Source organism: Toxotes jaculatrix, chromosome 6 (genome assembly GCF_017976425.1).
Source record: "Toxotes jaculatrix isolate fToxJac2 chromosome 6, fToxJac2.pri, whole genome shotgun sequence".
Lineage (NCBI taxonomy): Eukaryota > Metazoa > Chordata > Actinopteri > Toxotidae > Toxotes > Toxotes jaculatrix.
In genome coordinates, this window is record NC_054399.1 from 384,903 (window position 1) to 401,108 (window position 16,206).

At 49.7% G+C, this 16,206-nt stretch overlaps 2 protein-coding genes and 1 long non-coding RNA gene across 8 annotated transcripts; 2 read left to right on the top strand and 1 right to left on the bottom strand.

The window, feature by feature from the left end:
- Nucleotides 1-335: 335 nt before the first annotated feature.
- Nucleotides 336-5,520, top strand: med16 (mediator complex subunit 16). 6 transcript variants are annotated; one of them, XM_041041097.1, is made up of 16 exons: nucleotides 336-370; nucleotides 804-1,053; nucleotides 1,195-1,302; nucleotides 1,420-1,589; nucleotides 1,694-1,975; nucleotides 2,129-2,278; nucleotides 2,378-2,483; nucleotides 2,586-2,741; nucleotides 2,836-3,059; nucleotides 3,147-3,353; nucleotides 3,562-3,772; nucleotides 3,842-3,975; nucleotides 4,160-4,352; nucleotides 4,449-4,665; nucleotides 4,864-4,947; nucleotides 5,195-5,520. In XM_041041097.1, the coding sequence occupies exons 2-16, from the start codon at nucleotides 915-917 to the stop codon at nucleotides 5,322-5,324; spliced, it is 2,511 nt and encodes an 836-aa protein (XP_040897031.1). In that variant the 5' UTR covers nucleotides 336-370; nucleotides 804-914; the 3' UTR covers nucleotides 5,325-5,520. The 6 variants fall into 6 exon arrangements, with proteins under 6 accessions (XP_040897031.1, XP_040897033.1, XP_040897030.1 ...); XM_041041099.1 differs by having other exon boundaries at nucleotides 853-1,053; XM_041041096.1 differs by lacking the exon at nucleotides 336-370 and adding an exon at nucleotides 381-537.
- A 2,117-nt stretch (nucleotides 5,521-7,637) lies between these two features.
- On the top strand, nucleotides 7,638-11,655 carry plppr3b (phospholipid phosphatase related 3b). Its single transcript, XM_041040483.1, has 7 exons — nucleotides 7,638-7,739; nucleotides 7,834-8,019; nucleotides 8,134-8,260; nucleotides 8,502-8,697; nucleotides 8,785-8,842; nucleotides 9,192-9,365; nucleotides 9,998-11,655. The coding sequence occupies exons 1-7, from the start codon at nucleotides 7,638-7,640 to the stop codon at nucleotides 11,384-11,386; spliced, it is 2,232 nt and encodes a 743-aa protein (XP_040896417.1). The 3' UTR covers nucleotides 11,387-11,655.
- Nucleotides 11,656-12,520: 865 nt separating this feature from the next.
- On the bottom strand, nucleotides 12,521-15,979 carry LOC121183648. Its single transcript, XR_005894212.1, has 3 exons — nucleotides 15,710-15,979; nucleotides 12,693-13,182; nucleotides 12,521-12,603 (listed from the first exon to the last, which is right to left on the bottom strand). It is a non-coding gene; the product is annotated as an uncharacterized LOC121183648 (long non-coding RNA).
- Nucleotides 15,980-16,206: the final 227 nt, after the last annotated feature.

A 16,206-nucleotide genomic window follows, 5' to 3' on the forward strand; every position in this document is an offset into this window, starting at 1 on the left:
TAAATTAAAAATGAATGGATGTGCAGGCACCTCTCACTGGATCTCTGATACTGAAGGAAACTTAAAAACAGCAGGATTCACAAAGAAGTTCTGCAGCGCCAACCTGGGCAGATGCACCTGGAAGAGTTGTCTCGGGGAATAATATCACTTCAAGCAGGTTGCCCGCGGCGCCGTCTCAGAAAAACATAAATGATAGTTTGGCGTCAATAGATAGATAGAAAGAAGTGTGTACGGGCAACACGTTATATTAAACATTAGACAACGCACATTCTAATCAAATGTTTTACAGGTTTCTGGAATTATTTACACACAGGCAGATTTAGGGACAGCTGTGTGGGCCGTGGGTCCTGACGCTCGGTTCTCTGTTAACGTGAGTAGAAGCTGTTTTGTTTTCATCCCAATAAACTGCGCCAGCCGAATCCACCATTTTATTTATTTATTTTTCTATTGTTTCTCAGGTTGATTAAAAGTTTGTGAATCAAACTGATTCATTTTCATTTTTATCTGCATCACTGGACCAAGCTGAATCAAAATAAGGTAAAGCTAACGTTAGCGGCTAACTGACAATTGAATGCGTTTTAACGATCTACGCCCGGTTAGCTCAGGTGGTAGAGCGCGAGATCTCAAACCCACGAGCTGTAAGGTGACTGAGACCCGGTCACATCCGGCTCCTAGTTTTTATACAGATCTGCTGCTTTTTACAGGAAAGTTTCGGTGTTTAGATTGAACACAGCTGCGCTAAGATCCAAGTGTCGAAGAGAAGTTTCCTTAAATTCTGAGTTTTTGTTTTCACTCACCTGCAGCACAGACCACCAGCAGTCAGTCACCAGCGCTTCACTCTTTCCTTTAAAGTCTCAGCTGGTGCATCACCTGCTGTCTTCAGGTGAGGCTTCTTCTTCTTCGGTGGTTGAATCATGGAGCTGGCGTACGTCTGTGAGTGGGAGAAGCGTCCGAAGAGTACTCACTGTCCTTCCATCCCCCTGGTATGCTCCTGGTCCTGCAGGAATCTGGTGGCCTTCACCACAGACCTGAAGAACGATGACGATGACAAAGGTACATAACAGGCAGCACACACATCTAACACACACCTGCGGCACAGACACCAGCCACGTTTAACCTGAAACGTTGTGGCTCAGGTCTTAAAGCTTTTCATCAGGTCCAGTTTAATCCTTCCTCTGTGTGTGTGTGTTGTAGATGTCAGTCACATGATCCACATCATCGACACTGAACACCCCTGGGATGTTTACTCCATCAACTCTGGACACACTGAGGTCATTTCCTGTCTGGAGTGGGACCAATCAGGTGAGGTTTACACTGATCTGGATTCACAGAGGCGACCTACAGTTTGTGATTTTGCTGACGTATTAATTTGTGCATTTGTGGATGTATTTATTGACGTATCTGTGTGTGTGTGTTGAGGTTCACGGTTGCTGTCTGCAGACGGCGACGGGCAAATTAAGTGCTGGTCGATGTCGGATCACCTGGTGAATAGCTGGGAGAGCGTCCTGTCCAGCTCCCTGGACGGAGATCCAATCGTAGCTCTGAGCTGGCTCCATAACGGGGTCAAACTGGCACTGCACGTCGAGATGGTAACGCCCACGTCATGTGATCACAGCATACGTCACACACTGACCTGGACCCTGATGTCAGTCAGTAAACCACATGTCCTTGTCTCCTTTGTCTCTCGGTTCAGTCGGGTTCTACAAATTTTGGCGAGAAGTTCTCTCGGGTGAAGTTCTCTCCGTCTCTGACGCTGTTTGGCGGGAAGCCGATGGAGGGCTGGTTGGCGGTGACAGTGAGCGGTTTGGTCACAGTGTCGCTGCTGAAGCCGGGCGGGGCTCTGCTGACAGCCAGCGAGAGCCTGTGCCGTCTGAGGGGACGGGTGGCGCTGGCTGACATCGCCTTCACCGGAGGAGGGAACATCGTGGTGGCGGCGACCGACGGCAGCAGCTCGTCTCCGGTCCAGTTCTACAAGGTCAGAACCAGAACGACGACAGAATTCAGACCTTTACTGGATCAAATAAGTGGAAACGTGTGCAGCGTCTGTGTTTATGTCTTCTCTCTCTTAAATTGCCTCCTGGGGACAAATGAAGTTCCCTGAATCTGAATGAATCCTCTGTGTGTTCAGGTGGTGGTGAGCGTGGTGAGCGAGAAGTGTCGCATCGACACCGAACTGTTACCGTCCCTGTTCCTGCGCTGCACCACCGACCCCCTACGGAGAGAAAAGTACCCTGCTGTGACCCACCTCAAGTTCCTCACCAGGGAGAACTCTGAACAGGTAAACATTAGAACCTAAGTGATCAATAGATCAACAGATCAGTAGAACACAAGCAGCTGGAGAACCCTGCAGAACCTGTGTGTCTGTGTTGTTGTGCAGGTTCTCCTTTGTGCGTCCAATCAGAGTGGCAGTATCGTGGAGTGTTGGTCTCTGAGGAAGGAGGGACTTCCTGTCAATAACATCTTCCAGCATCGTTCACCAGTCGGTAAGAAGCAAACACAAAGTGGTTTAACTGGTTCAACTGGTCTGACTGCTGAGGTGATAATGGAATGGACCCCCCCCCCCACCCCCCCTTCCCTTTGCCCAGTGGGGGAGAAGCAGCCCACCATCCTGAAGTGGCGGATTCTAACGACCACCAACGATCTGGAGCGAGTGTCGGCCGTTGCACTGCCCAAACTGCCCATCTCCATCTCCAACACCGACCTGAAGGTGGCGTCAGACACCAAGTTCTGCCCTGGACTCGGTGAGTAAAACTCTGCCTGTATCACCTGTGCAGGTGATGCAGTTCGTTTGGCGAAGGTCACCTGTTCACTCCGTCTCTCTCTGCCCGTTTTCAGGTCTGGCCCTGGCGTTTCATGACGGCAGCATTCAGATCCTCCACCGTCTGTCTCTCCACACGATGGGGGTTTTCTACGGCTCCTCGTCCTCCTCCTCTGGTCAGAGGCCTGGAGACGAGTCCGCCATCAAACGCCAGAGGACTGGAGGCCCCGCCCTCCACTTCAAGGCCCTGCAGTTCTCCTGGACCTCACTGGCTCTGGCTGGAGTCGACAACCACGGAAAGGTGAGGACGTGCACCTGTTTACCTGCGCCCCGGCGGTCACGTCATACGCTTCCAATCGATGTCTGAGCGCTGTTGTTCTGTCCTCAGCTCCACATGCTGCGGGTGTCGCCCTCTATGGGCCAGGTGCTGGAGATGAACACGACACTGCGCCACCTGCTGTTCCTGCTGGAGTACTGCATGGTGACGGGCTACGACTGGTGGGACGTCCTACTGCATGTTCAGCCCACCATGGTCCACAACCTGGTGGAGAAACTGCATGAGGAGTACATGAGGCAGAACCAGGCGCTGCAGCAGGTCAGCAAGGCATCATGGGAGAACAGCTCCCCATCACATGATGCTTTGACATCAGCAGGTTTAACAGGTTTTAGACTGTGGACCTGTTTCTGCACAGTCCCAGCGTATGTGAGCGCACTTCGGTTTTGTTTAGGTTTCCTGATGTTCCCATGATGCCCAGGAGCAGCTGTCTGTCCCTTGTCTTAAAGCTGCCCGGTGTATGTTTCAGGTTCTGGCGACACGTATCGTGGCAGTGAAGGCGTCTCTGTGTAAACTCTCCACGGCGACGGCGGCTCGAGCCTGTGACTTCCATGCCAAGCTGCTGCTGATGGCCATCAGCTCCACCTTAAAGTCCCTGCTGAGGCCACACGTCCTCAACACACCTGACAAGAGCCCAGGTGACCGGCTGACCGAGATCTGTGCCAAGAACACAGACACAGGTGAGAGGACGGAGCGATCGCTAACTGATCAGCTGATTTTCAGCCAATGATCCTTGTGTTGTTGCTCAGATATCGATAAGGTGATGATCAATCTGAAGACGGAGGAGTTCGTATTGGACGGCCCCCCCCTTCAGTCCCTGCAGCAGCTCATCCAATGGGTGGGAGACTTTGTCCTCTACCTCCTGGCCAACTTGCCCAACCAGGTGAGCTAATGAGAGCACGGCTAATGAACCGGTTACCTGGTTACCGAGGCAGAGCAGCCGCACAAACACACGAGGAGACACACGACAACAAAGAGACTCAACACCTCATTTAGATTTTTCTGACCAGTGAACCCGTGTTAACCTCTGACCTTGGTGGTTCTGGTAACATCCTCCCGTCTCGCAGGGCTCCATGGTCCGGCCCGGGTTCGGCTTCATGAGGGACGGGGCGTCTCTGGGGATGCTGAGGGAGATGTTGGTGATGATCAGGATCTGGGGTCTGCTGAAGCCCGGCTGCCTGCCCACCTTCACTGCCACGTCGGATAACCAGGACAGCATGCAGCTGCTGTTCAGGCTGCTCACCAAGCTCTGGCTGTGCTGTAAGACACTGATCCGCCGCTCGACTGAAGCTGGAGCAGCAAAACATTTATGAACCTTTAGAATCCAAATCTGTTGTCTCTCTCTCTGTGGCTCAGCTCGGGACGACGGCCCCCCCCAGGACCCTGACGAGAGCCTGATAGACGAGTGCTGCCTGCTGCCCAGTCAGCTGCTGGTTCCCAGTATGGAGTGGCTCCCAGTGAATGATGGCGTCATCGTGAAGCTGCAGGGCAAACACCCGCTCAGGCTACAGTTTGGAAAAGCTTCGTCTCTGCCCGGGGGAGGAAGCGCCGCCCCGCTGGAGGTCTTCACCAGGTAAATGCACACCTGGACCTGGACGTTGATCACAGCATGAGCTTAGCCCAGAGGTCTCATTCAGGATCAGCTGTGTCTGAACGCTGAGACCACAGAAATGCTGAGTCACTGTCAGAACTGCAGGATCTGTTTTCTATTGATTGTTCAACATGATCACTTCACCGCTGATCAGTGTCTGGTGTGTGTGTTTGTCCTCAGGAGTCCTGGCTCTCAGAAAATGGACAATCTACGCTGTGTTCATATGGGAGTCTGTCCCACCGAGGAGAGCAAAGCCTGCACCAGGTGAGTCCACAGGAAGTGATGTCAGGGTTTAGTTGTTTGGTTGTGCTGATGTGATTCCGAACAGGACGGTTCCTGGTTCCTGACCTGGTCTCTGGATCTGGACCTCAGAGTCCCGGCTCCTCTCTGCCTCCGAGCTGAGTGAGGAACAGCAGGAACATGTCACCTGGATCGTCAGGTTATCTCTGCAACACCAGGACTGTAGACTCTGTGGTTTTATTCATCTGTTGTGTGTCTGTGTGTGTCTCAGGTGCGGCTGTGTGACGATGCTTCGTTCTCCCAACAAGACAAACGCCATGAAGCAGTGGGAGCAACGCTGGATCAAAAACTGTCTGTGTGGAGGTCTGTGGAGGAGGATCCCCCCAGCACCGCTCACCTGAACCTGACCTGAAATGAAAAGGTGACCAGGTGAACATCAGGTGGAGATCAGGTCACTTCCTGTTAAACAGTCTGAACTGAGCTGATCCAGATTCCAGACTCGCTGAATCATCGGTAAAGTGAATGTGTGCTGCCATGACTCCTCAGTTTTTCTACTTGTAAATAATTTTTTGTAATAAAACTTAAACTGAACATTCAGTTGTTCGTGTTGTTGTTTCTTGTGATAAGTTACAAACAGGAAGTGCAGCAGTTTCACCATCTGCGTCTTTGGATTTAAAAAACAACAGAGATCAGATCAGACGGTTCTTTAGATCAAATGTCAGGTGTGTGTGACGGGAACAGGTTTACAGCGGTTCCACTTCCTGCTGTTCCACCGTTCTCACAGAGAACACGATCGTTTGGTTTCACTGGATTTTCCCTCGCCTGTGAAACCTGTGACAATCTCAGGGTTTCTACGTGTCTGTGGATGGACGACCGAACCTTGACCTCTGACAAACCGACCTTTAACAGTTCTCGCTGGAACATCAAACAGCTACAAAGATAAACATCTAAAAAAAGAAACAAAATGAACAGTGTCAGACACATCCGAGCTGAGCTGAGCTGAGGGAAACCCGACTTGATTCAAGATCTTGAGACGTTTCATCTCTGATCCAGGAGGCTTCCTCCTTTCAGATGGACTCTGTCAGGTGTCAGTGTTGTCTTTCAGAGGACACTGACACCTGACAGAGTCAGAGAAATTCAGGAGGATCCTCCCCAGCGATCGATCAGACCTGAAGAAGAAGCTTCTCGGATCAGAGGTGAAACGTTTCTTCGAGATCCACGACTGATTCCAGTTTCCTTCGCAAAACCACGACCTGGAGAATCTTCACAGACAGTGACAACGACAAAGACACAAAACTACTCATGTCTCCAGCTGATACTAAGGGGTTTGGTCTCATGATCTGTCTACGTGTTTGAATCACGTGACCTGATACTGGTGTTTAGATACCTGAGACGCCTGTCTGTGATTCAGTCTGTACGTCCAGGTGTGTGTGTGTGTGTGTGTGTGTGTTTATATACTCACTCAGAGCCGCCAGACACGTTCAGAGGAGGAGGCACTAATCACCTGCCATACACCGACCCACAGCCACAGGAACGGGATTTAAACACCTCCATGTTTCACCAGCGTCTCTCTCTCTCTGTCTCTCTCTCTCTCACTCACTCACACACACACACACACACACCGCAGCATCAGCGGCAGCAGAGAGAAAACGGTCTCAGGTCTCAGATGATATCAGCGGGAAACAGAAAGCTATACCTAACGGACTAACGGAGCATGAACCGGGACTAAAACCGGGAAAAACCAAGCAGGTGTGTCGGCTGCGACGGCGGGTCCGGTTCTGCAGCTGGAGCAGGAAACGTGACGGGAATCGAAACGGATCGATGGTCTGAGGTGAGACCGACTGGATTCTGCTGCGTGTGTGTGTGTGTGTGTGTGTGTGTGTGTGTGTGTGTGTGTGTGTGTGTTGTGCAGAGCTGCACCCCCTCACTCATTTGTTACACCAGTGCGGTTAAACACGGGACATTCCCGGTGTGTCGGACTGCAGTGTGTGTGTGTGTGTCTGTTGATGACTGCAGTCTGTGTGTGTGTGTGTGTGTGTGTGTGTGTGTGTGTGTGTGTGTGTTTGCTGGTCTCATTGTGTCCGTGTCTTATCTCCGAGCTCTGATTGGACAGATCTTCACTGACAACAGCGGGAGGAGAATCAGTGCGAGGTGATGATGATGATAATGATGATAGGGAGGATGAAGGTCTCTGTGAGGAGCTCATTAACCGTCTGCTGACTCTGTCCGTTGTGGCTTTGTTTGCTGGTTCCTGTGTGTGGTTGTGTTGTGAGGACATGTTGTCTGGTCCTCACATCTTCAGAGGCCTGTCAGGACTCAGACCTGGTTTTAGGGCTCAGGTTAGAATCAGGTTTAGGTCAGGGTGAAGGTTTAGACGTCAAACAGGCCTGAAGGAACCTCATAGTTCTCTTTGATCAGGACTCGTCCTTTAACACCCACATTAAACAAAAAGACTCCGGCTGATCCAGAATCCTCCTCGAGTTCTGACAGGATCAGGATCAGAGATCATATTTCTCCTGTAAAATCCAGAACAGAATTTAAAATCCTGGTCCTCACCTACAAAGTCCTCAGTGATCAGACACCATCAGGTCTGAAGGCGCTCACAGTTCCCTGTTGCCCTATTAGAACACTGTGATGAAGCCGGCTCCGGTGAACTGGTCCAGGACCAGCTCGAGCCCTGTCCCCAGTGTGTGTGTGTGTGTGAACCTGTGTGAATGTGTTTCAGGCTGGTCAGGATGATGATGAACTCAGAGAAGATGAAGAAGAAACCTCCGAAGGACAGTTTGACTCTGCTGCCATGTTTCTACTTCGTGGAGGTGAGACGCACAACACACAGTGAAAACCTGTCCTGACAGCATGGGGCGCTGCACAGAGGGACTCACCTCGGTGTGTGTGTGTGTGTGTGTGCAGCTGCCCATTGTGGCTTCTTCTATGGTGTCTCTGTACTTCCTGGAGCTGACTGACGTGGTGCAGCCGGCTCAAGTAGGTTTCCGCTGCCACGACCGGGAGCTCAGCATGCCGTACGTGGACGGAGGGGATGAGCTGATCCCGCTGCTGATGCTGCTCAGCCTCGCCTTCGCCGGACCCGCCGCTTCGGTAACACACCACCGTTTTCAGTTGGTCAGAGACAACATTTCAGATCCCAGATCAGGGGTCTGTAGGATCAGAGGTCCTCTGCAGGTCCTGAGGGTGCTTTGTTTTGTGTGTCAGATCATGGTGGTTGAAGGTCTGATCTACTGCCTGCAGTCCAGACTGAAGCACCGCAGGGCGGAAGGAAGCATCAACGCCGGAGGCTGCAACTTCAACTCCTTTCTGAGGAGGACGGTCCGCTTCGTAGGTACGGGACTAGTCCAGCACCGGCAGCTACACCTGCACCAAAGACAGCCACACCTGCACCAAAGACAGCTCGACCTGCACCAAAGACAGCTACACCCGCACCAAAGACAGCTACACCTGCACCAAAGACAGCTACACCTGCACCAAAGACAGCTACACCTGCACCAAAAACAGCCACACCTGTGCCAACCACAGCATCTCCCGGCGCTAATGTTTTTGTTTACCTGTACGTCTCTCCCCAGGTGTGCACGTTTTCGGCCTGTGTGCAACAGCTCTGGTCACTGACATCATCCAGCTGTCGACAGGTTACCACGCCCCGTTCTTCCTCACCGTCTGTAAACCCAACTACACTCAGGCTGGAGTGTCATGTGATAAAAACCCGTACATCACAAAGGACATCTGTTCTGGACATGACCAGCACGCCATCATGGCCGCCAGGTCTCTCTCTCTCTGTCTGTGTCTCTCTGTCTGTCTCTCTGTTTCTGTTTGTCTCTCTGACTGCCTGTCTTTATTCTGTCCTGATAGGAAGACGTTTCCTTCCCAGCATGCCACTCTGTCAGCCTTCGCTGCCGTTTATGTTTCTGTGAGTGCGACTGCAGGAGAAAATGTTCAACAATAACACAACTCACTGTTATACTGCACAACATTCAAGCTAAGTAACAACAGAGCTTTTATTGTGAAAGTCATCATCCAAATTATTTTTTAATAAATCAAATAATTCTGCTTCTGCAGGCTGAGATGTGAGGAGGAACTTTAATAATGAATCATTGTAAACGAATGTACCTGACGAGCTGCGCATCATGTAGAAACGCTAATTGGCCTTCGTGACACAGGAAGTTGAAGGTGGCTCTGCCATCTGTTACTGTGAGAGTCTTTTAATGTGGAAACATCTTCCTGTTTATGAGGATCTTCTCTGATCTGTTTCCTTTCAGATGTATTTTAACTCGACCATCTCCGACAGCACCAAACTGCTGAAGCCAGTGCTGGTTTTCGCGTTCGCCATCGCAGCGGCGCTGACAGGTCTGACACAGATCACTCAGCACCGCAGCCACCCCATTGACGTCTACGTTGGCTTCCTCATCGGAGCCTTCATCGCTGCCTACCTGGTGAGGTCACACACACCTGCTGCCACATCTGGACACACTTTCTGGTTTCATCCGAACAGAAACTGAGTCTGTGCTGCTGATCAAACAGTCCAGCCGTCGTCACAGGCACCTCTTGTGTTTCTGTGGTCGTGATGACTGCATCCGTATGAGGCGGGAGAGTGATGGAGAATCTCAGAGTGGCAGGGAAACAGCACCCGCTGATCTTTGTCCTCTCTCTGTCCAGGACGTTGGCTTTTCTTTGTTTTTTTAATTTATTATCACGTCTCAGTGAGACGCCTGCAGCAGTTTATTACAAACCAAAGTTAGATTTTATCGTTGACCTCTAGTGGCAACAATAATTATTACGGGGCAAAGGAGGAAGTCAGGTGACGTAGAACAAAGAGCGTCACTTTAATCATGTTTATTACTGTAACTGTGACAACAAAGACCCAGTGACAACAGGGCAGCAGAGGTGCTGGATCAGGAGACGCTCTGACGGGTTGTATTCAAGGGCAGGGACAAATTTGTCAGATAAATGCAGTGCAGATGCGGTAGAGTGGAAATATAAAGTAGCAGCAACAGCATCTCGTGCAGAATATTATTTGTCCTCCCTCAGTTGCTCTGACACGTTTTTTTTTATTTTCCTCCTTCAGGCATTTCATGCTGTGGCCAACTTCAAGTCCTCTGATGACATCACTCCAGCCCCACCTCCACAACCTCCAAAAGAGGACCCTCTTCGAGCGCTGACGGAGCGAGGACATGAGTCCGTCTACAGCAAGGGCCCCGCCTCCGCCTCGGAGAGTAATGATGAGATAGCGGCTGCTCCAGTCCCCATGGACCAGCTGGACAGCCTCGGGGCCATGCAGAGGGAGAAGGCATCCATGGGGAGTCTGAAGAGGGCCAGTGTGGATGTAGAGCTCCTGGCTCCTCGCAGCCCAATGGGGAAGGAGACCATGTTGACCTTCAGTAACACCCTGCCAAGGGCTAGCATGACCATTAATGGGGTGCTGGGGGCTAACGAGGGACCAGAGGATCTGTCTCAATCAGCTCAACCTGTCCAGCCCGTCCAGCGGCGTCTGAAGGCCGTTCAGGTTCCCATGGACCCAATGCGGTCTCAGCAGCTGGTGTCAGAATGGAAGCAGAAGTCGATGGAGATGAGAGGCCTGAGCGTCCGGGATGAGGCACAGCGTGAAGTGAGTGAGGATGACTCCGAGGCGGGCTCGGTGGGGACTGACGATGGGGGTTCACAGGCCCCTATCTACCAACCCGTGGTGCAGTGTGGGAGGGCAACCTCCAGTCACAACTCTACTCCACCTTCAGGGAGCGCCAAAGCTGTGGCAACTCCTCGACCACCACAGATCCCTGAAGCAGGACCCCCACCAGTGTCCCCAAAGAGCGCCTTGACCCGGGCCAAGTGGCTCGCTATCCGCGAGAAGACAAGTGGGGAGGGTTCGGCCCGCAGTGCCGCCAACCAACCACGACTCATGCAGGTCATCACCATGTCAAAGCAGCAGGGCCTCCTCCCCTCCTCTTCATCCGGGGAGAAGTCATCTGAGACCACCTCCACCTGCTCCGGCACCTCCTCCACAGCCGACTCACCGCATTACCGCCCCACCTCTGAGCAGCAGCGGGAGGGGTCAGGTATCATCACAGTTGATGCCCACGCCCCTCACCATCCTGTGGTCCAAGTCCCGCCTCCGCAGGCCCCGTCCCTTGCAGGTAACGGTAACCCATGGGAATGGGCAGGGGCGTCCAATGGGGGCGACCTGCGAGACATCTACGACCTCAACAGCATTAACCGGGGAGATTCATCTGTCCGTGGCAGCAGCTTCCGGCCTCACCGATCTGCCTCACCGTGCTCCACCGTCGACCCCGACCCGGCCCCACCTCATCCCCAGGTGGAGATAGCAGCAGACACTAAGCGCAGAGAAATGGCCATGAGACGGAAGACAGCACTAGTTCTGTTGGATCGAGAGATTCGTAACCAAACTGAACAGGAGAACTATTATAAGAGTTTGCAGGGACGAAGGTTCAAGGATTAGTCTCTTAGCTTTTTAAAACAAAAGCCTTATTTCAAAACTGGTCACTAACAGCACAGTACCTGGACAGCAGTGAGAACTATGTTGCTATGCATTTCTTGGGCTAAATGTGATGGAAGGAAGGAGCTGCAAGAAATGAAAGTTTCTATCCACAAAGGTCAGGCCTGCTCAGCGGCTTAACACTCTGGACAGGTGTCTTTCCATACTGTAGATATTCTATATACAGAAACAGGATCTTAACCATTTTTCTCTGTGTGTCCAGGACTCCAGAAGATCAGTACTGCAGAAATGCAGATCAGAAATGAATCATGAGGTGGGGTGGGGTGGGGTAGGGGTGATGTGATAACTCTGGCAGCAGAGTTGGACATATTGAAGACTGTCCAGTGTCTTATTGGTCTGTCCCACCAGGATTCCCATCAGGATTCTGTCCAACACTCCAGATGAAATGTAACAAGTATATGGATGAAGTTAGGAAGCGATGGCCAGAGTCTGGAGAAGTTCCTCCCGAGGAAGAAACCAATTTGATGATAGAGTTTAAGGGTGGAATCAAAGAGAACCCCAGGAAGCCCAGGTTGTGGATCTCATTAGAGGGACAAATGGAGCAGCGATCAGGGGACAGAACTAAATTACCAACCCTCTGGAGTATGCTCTTACACTTTGGTGTGAATATACAGTTATGTATCATCGGAGTGGCAATAAAAGCCTCATGTCCATGAGCGGTCCAAACACTGGGCCCTGGGTTACCTCTTATCTGACGGGGATGAAGGACTGACCAAGGGGTAACCCAGGTACCACCTATGTCATCCATTCTCACAACATGGCAACTTTGATAACTTGCAGGTTGTGCAGCAGTGACCGTTGGTTCTTGTAGGATTCCAGTTGTGGCAAAATGGACATGTGGCAATGAACATTGCTTTATATTTGTCAAGTACTTTGTCAAGTAGGGTTTTCAGTCCTCCAGTGCATCAACAGTCAGCAGCATCAAGATGGTTTCCGGTTGGTCACTGGTGCCAATCTGTGTCTTAGTTCACCAGAGTTGAAATCCATGTGAGGACAACTTTTCCTCCTCAAATCCACTAATTGCACAACTGGACACTTCAGGCTGGAATGTATTTCTCCAGGCCTTAGGATCAGGATTAGATGGGGCTCCCAGACTTAACTGTATGCAGATTGGGCTCCACTGTTTTGCATATTTTAAGTCTTTGTTGACAGAATCCCGCCTTCAAAAAAAAGCAGAGGAGATCTTTGTTTGAATCAATTGGACTGAACCACCAAAACAACACAGCAGAAAGCCTGGTCTTTACCGTACCTGGGTATCCCTTCCTTTAGGACCTGACTGCAGAACAGTTATCAGGACCAAAATGTGCAGATCAGTTCTCAGGTGGATGTTTTATTAATGCTGGAAGCTCCCATCGTTCACGTCCTGCTTCCAGTGTGTGTTAACGGTCCAGTTTCCAGTTTGGAAAAAAACAAAGGAATCGGTGATCTGATGGTCGGCGGGTTAAACTGCACCAGTCTCCATTAATCCAACGATGTATGAAGTCATGCACGGGGCATAATGAACATGGGGTTGTCATTGGTCCACCTGGTTGTTCCTGAGACACACACTCTAAATATTAAAACCTCTTCTTTTACCTGATGACCAGAACAGAACCACACAGTCCAGTCAGCTGATCCAACACAGGATTTATCTGACTGATGGCGAAGCTCCGTCTTCAGCCGGAAGATGACCGTCCTCAGTGTCGAGCCTCTGAGCAGGAAGCAGGAGAGTTTCCACACCAACTCATTCTGCGAATAATCTGAAGTAAAAGAGCACAGAGACAATTTCAAAGATTCATTCTGAAGCACAAACCTGAAACCTGCGGCAAAGCTCCTGCGTTTCCTCTGCGCTCACGCCGACCACGCCGAGTTTGGAGCTGCGTTCTTACGTGGCGGACGTGGCGGTGTTTGCGTGACCACGCAGCAGCCGTGGAGGTCTTTCACTGATTGTATATTACCTGCCTTTCTGTCGTGATGGCTTGTTTGCTATAGTGATTCTCAGCATGTTGGCTTGTTTGTGTGCTGCTCTTTGATTGGTCAAGGCTGTGAGTCTGTTCAGAGTGTTTTCCTGTGTGAATGTGTGTATTTATTAAGAAATGGACCTATATGAGATCCAGTGTTCATATAGATAATGAATTTAAAGATACACTCCCTGATTCGTGTCAGAGCCACAGATACCAAACAGTCTCCTGATCATCAGAATCTCATGGGTCAAGTTAACTGGTTAAAACAAGTTAGTATCTCCAGGGTTTTTCAGGAAAATATTTTTCTAAGAATTGGCTTAAAAGAAATAAAACAAATGATTGAATTGAAGTAAAGTATTAATGCCACTGTTAGGAAAAAAAGGAAGTTTAGAAATAGAGCTGTAATATTTAACAAAATATTTTGAGAACAGTAACTTTAAGAATAAAACACCATCACACTGTCAGAGTAATGAATTTCAGCTGGACGACCACAGTGAGATCAGACCCAGAAACAGGAAGCTGAGCCGCATGTTGGCGTTTCCTCATTGGCTGTTGCTCTTTCAAACTGTGAGGCGTTTACAGACAGCGCTGACAACCCAGCGTCTCTGTCTCTTTTTTAAAAAGAGTTCTGTTCTCTGACTTTCTCTCTGATCATTTTACAGGTGAATACACCTGAAATCTCAGTCGTCTTTAACTGATTGTGTTTTGTCAGACGACGCTGTGGTTAGAGCCGCTGTGACATCATCAGTATGCTAATGTGCATCATCTAGTGACATTTAGCTGCTTTTCGAGCATCAGCTGTTTTCCATTGGTGGTGGTTGTTTTCATCTGTCGTCTTTTCTGTCTGTGGCTCTGAAGCCAAATCAAAGTGTATCTGTAAATATGAAAAACTGATGAGCCAATACTGAACCTGTCCCTGTAGTTAACGTGTCTGTGCATCGCTGCATGTGTCTGATTTTAAATCAGACGTCCTGATCATCTATGATAGTTTTTTTTAATTCCTGAGAAGAGATAACTAAACTGAAAAGACTGACTCAGCTTTTTCATTTGAATGTAAAAACACGAAGCAGAATTTCTCTTGATTAATGTAAAAAAATGCTGCTATAAAGAGGTCAATCTGTCAAAGCAACAGAGTTGTGAACGGTTTCGAGTGGAGGGACGGAGGCTGCATGCTCTGGTTGTCAGGATGAAAGTTCAACATTAAACTTGTTCTTGGTCGCTCAGTGACGTTCCTCTGTGGTTCTCACAGGATCCTGTTGTTTGTCCTGCTCAGTATTTTGGGAACTCCACCTCTTTAGTGCTGCAGAACAGTTCAGTAAGACCCTCTCTGGACTTTCAGCAGAACGTTGTAAGGTGAATCATACTTTCCTCTAAAACAACCTGTGATTCACATCTGAAATATGAATCATTGACATTTATGTTTAAAAGTTATTTCATCATATTTCATGTTCGCATCATGAGTTTAAAGTTATTCCTCAACACTTCAGGGTGACTCGACCTCCAGTCTGGTTTGAGTGAGTGAACTCACCTGGTGGGGGGCGTGGTGGGGGGGGGGGGGGTACCAGGTGTAGCATGAAGATGATGTTTGATCTCACTGTTTGTCACAGTCCTCAGTTTGTCGGATCGGAGGACTATTCACACACATTCAGTTTCCATGGCAACAGTGTTGATGGCTGATGCTGAGATAAGAGCTCCAACACACACAATTATCGCTCACACACTCGTTCACTTTGTTTTCACACACATTTTTATCGTCGTTTCATCTTTTCTCATTAAACCCGATTAAATTGTGCTGCGTTCACGTTCACGTGTCAGTGTTGTTGAGGAGGGACGACTGGTAATAAACACGTTTCCACACGGACCGCAGCAGAAGATGCAGTGTGGACGCTGACAGCTGAAATCATTTGCTGAGCAACAATGAGCCTGAAAAAAAAGCTGATTTCAGCCCAAACAGTTTTTACTTTGAAACACGTTAAATCAGCTGAAAGACTAAAGATAAACTGAAGCTGGAGGTGGAAATAAAACGAACACAGACAGATGAACTCAAACAGCTGAAGACCTGAATTTCTTAACCATTAAAATGGGTCTCAGTTGTCTGTGTGTGTGTGTATGTGTGTGTGTACCTGTGCTTCTATTTTTGTGAGGACCAGTGTGCGTCATACACTTCACAGACTGAGGACATGTTGTCAGGTGCTCACACCTTCACAGGCCTGTTTCAGGACTCAGACCTGGTTTTAGGGTTCAGGTTCAGGATTTCTAAAACTGGACCCAAAGAGACAAATAGTTCGTGTTCAACAGTCTAATAGTTTTTAGAAGATCAGACCTTAGATGGAGAGGTGGCAGGCAGACGTGTCAGGTTGCTCTTTGTTGGGTCTGAAGAAGGAGGAGATGGCGAGGAGGTGGGTCCAGCTCCAACCAATGATGGCGAAGGACAGAGCGGACAGAGGGGTCGAATGACTGGATCCTGGGGCACAGGTAAGACAACAGATGTGAGTAATGCAAACAAATAAACACGTTCTTCCACACAGGTGAGTAATTTTACAGCTCGGTCTGCCGACGTGTTCGCCATGAACGGGGTCACACAACCTGGCTGAAGAACCTTAGATACGTCCTGACCGTGGAATGATGACAGGATTCACAACAACAGCCAAAACAGACATAAACAACACACACCAGACCAGGGGCTACAGCAGATGGACACCCTCACCCTAAACCCTTATTTCAATGGCAACAGTCAGAAGAACTGTGAATGAGGACAGGTGAACCGTCCACAGGTGGAATGAGAGATGTGCAACACTCCTGTTTTGACTGCAATGTACA

Bases quoted from the DNA above. Each gene is read 5' to 3' on its own strand.
- med16 (XM_041041097.1), top strand. From the start codon at position 915: ATGGAGCTGGCGTACGTCTGTGAGTGGGAGAAGCGTCCGAAGAGTACT. The intron at 1,303-1,419 runs GTGAGGTTTACA...GTGTGTGTTGAG, and splicing joins TCTGGAGTGGGACCAATCAG to GTTCACGGTTGCTGTCTGCA. The intron at 4,666-4,863 runs GTAAATGCACAC...GTTTGTCCTCAG, and splicing joins CCGCTGGAGGTCTTCACCAG to GAGTCCTGGCTCTCAGAAAA.
- plppr3b (XM_041040483.1), top strand. From the start codon at position 7,638: ATGTGTTTCAGGCTGGTCAGGATGATGATGAACTCAGAGAAGATGAAG. The intron at 7,740-7,833 runs GTGAGACGCACA...GTGTGTGTGCAG, and splicing joins CATGTTTCTACTTCGTGGAG to CTGCCCATTGTGGCTTCTTC. The intron at 9,366-9,997 runs GTGAGGTCACAC...TTCCTCCTTCAG, and splicing joins CCTTCATCGCTGCCTACCTG to GCATTTCATGCTGTGGCCAA.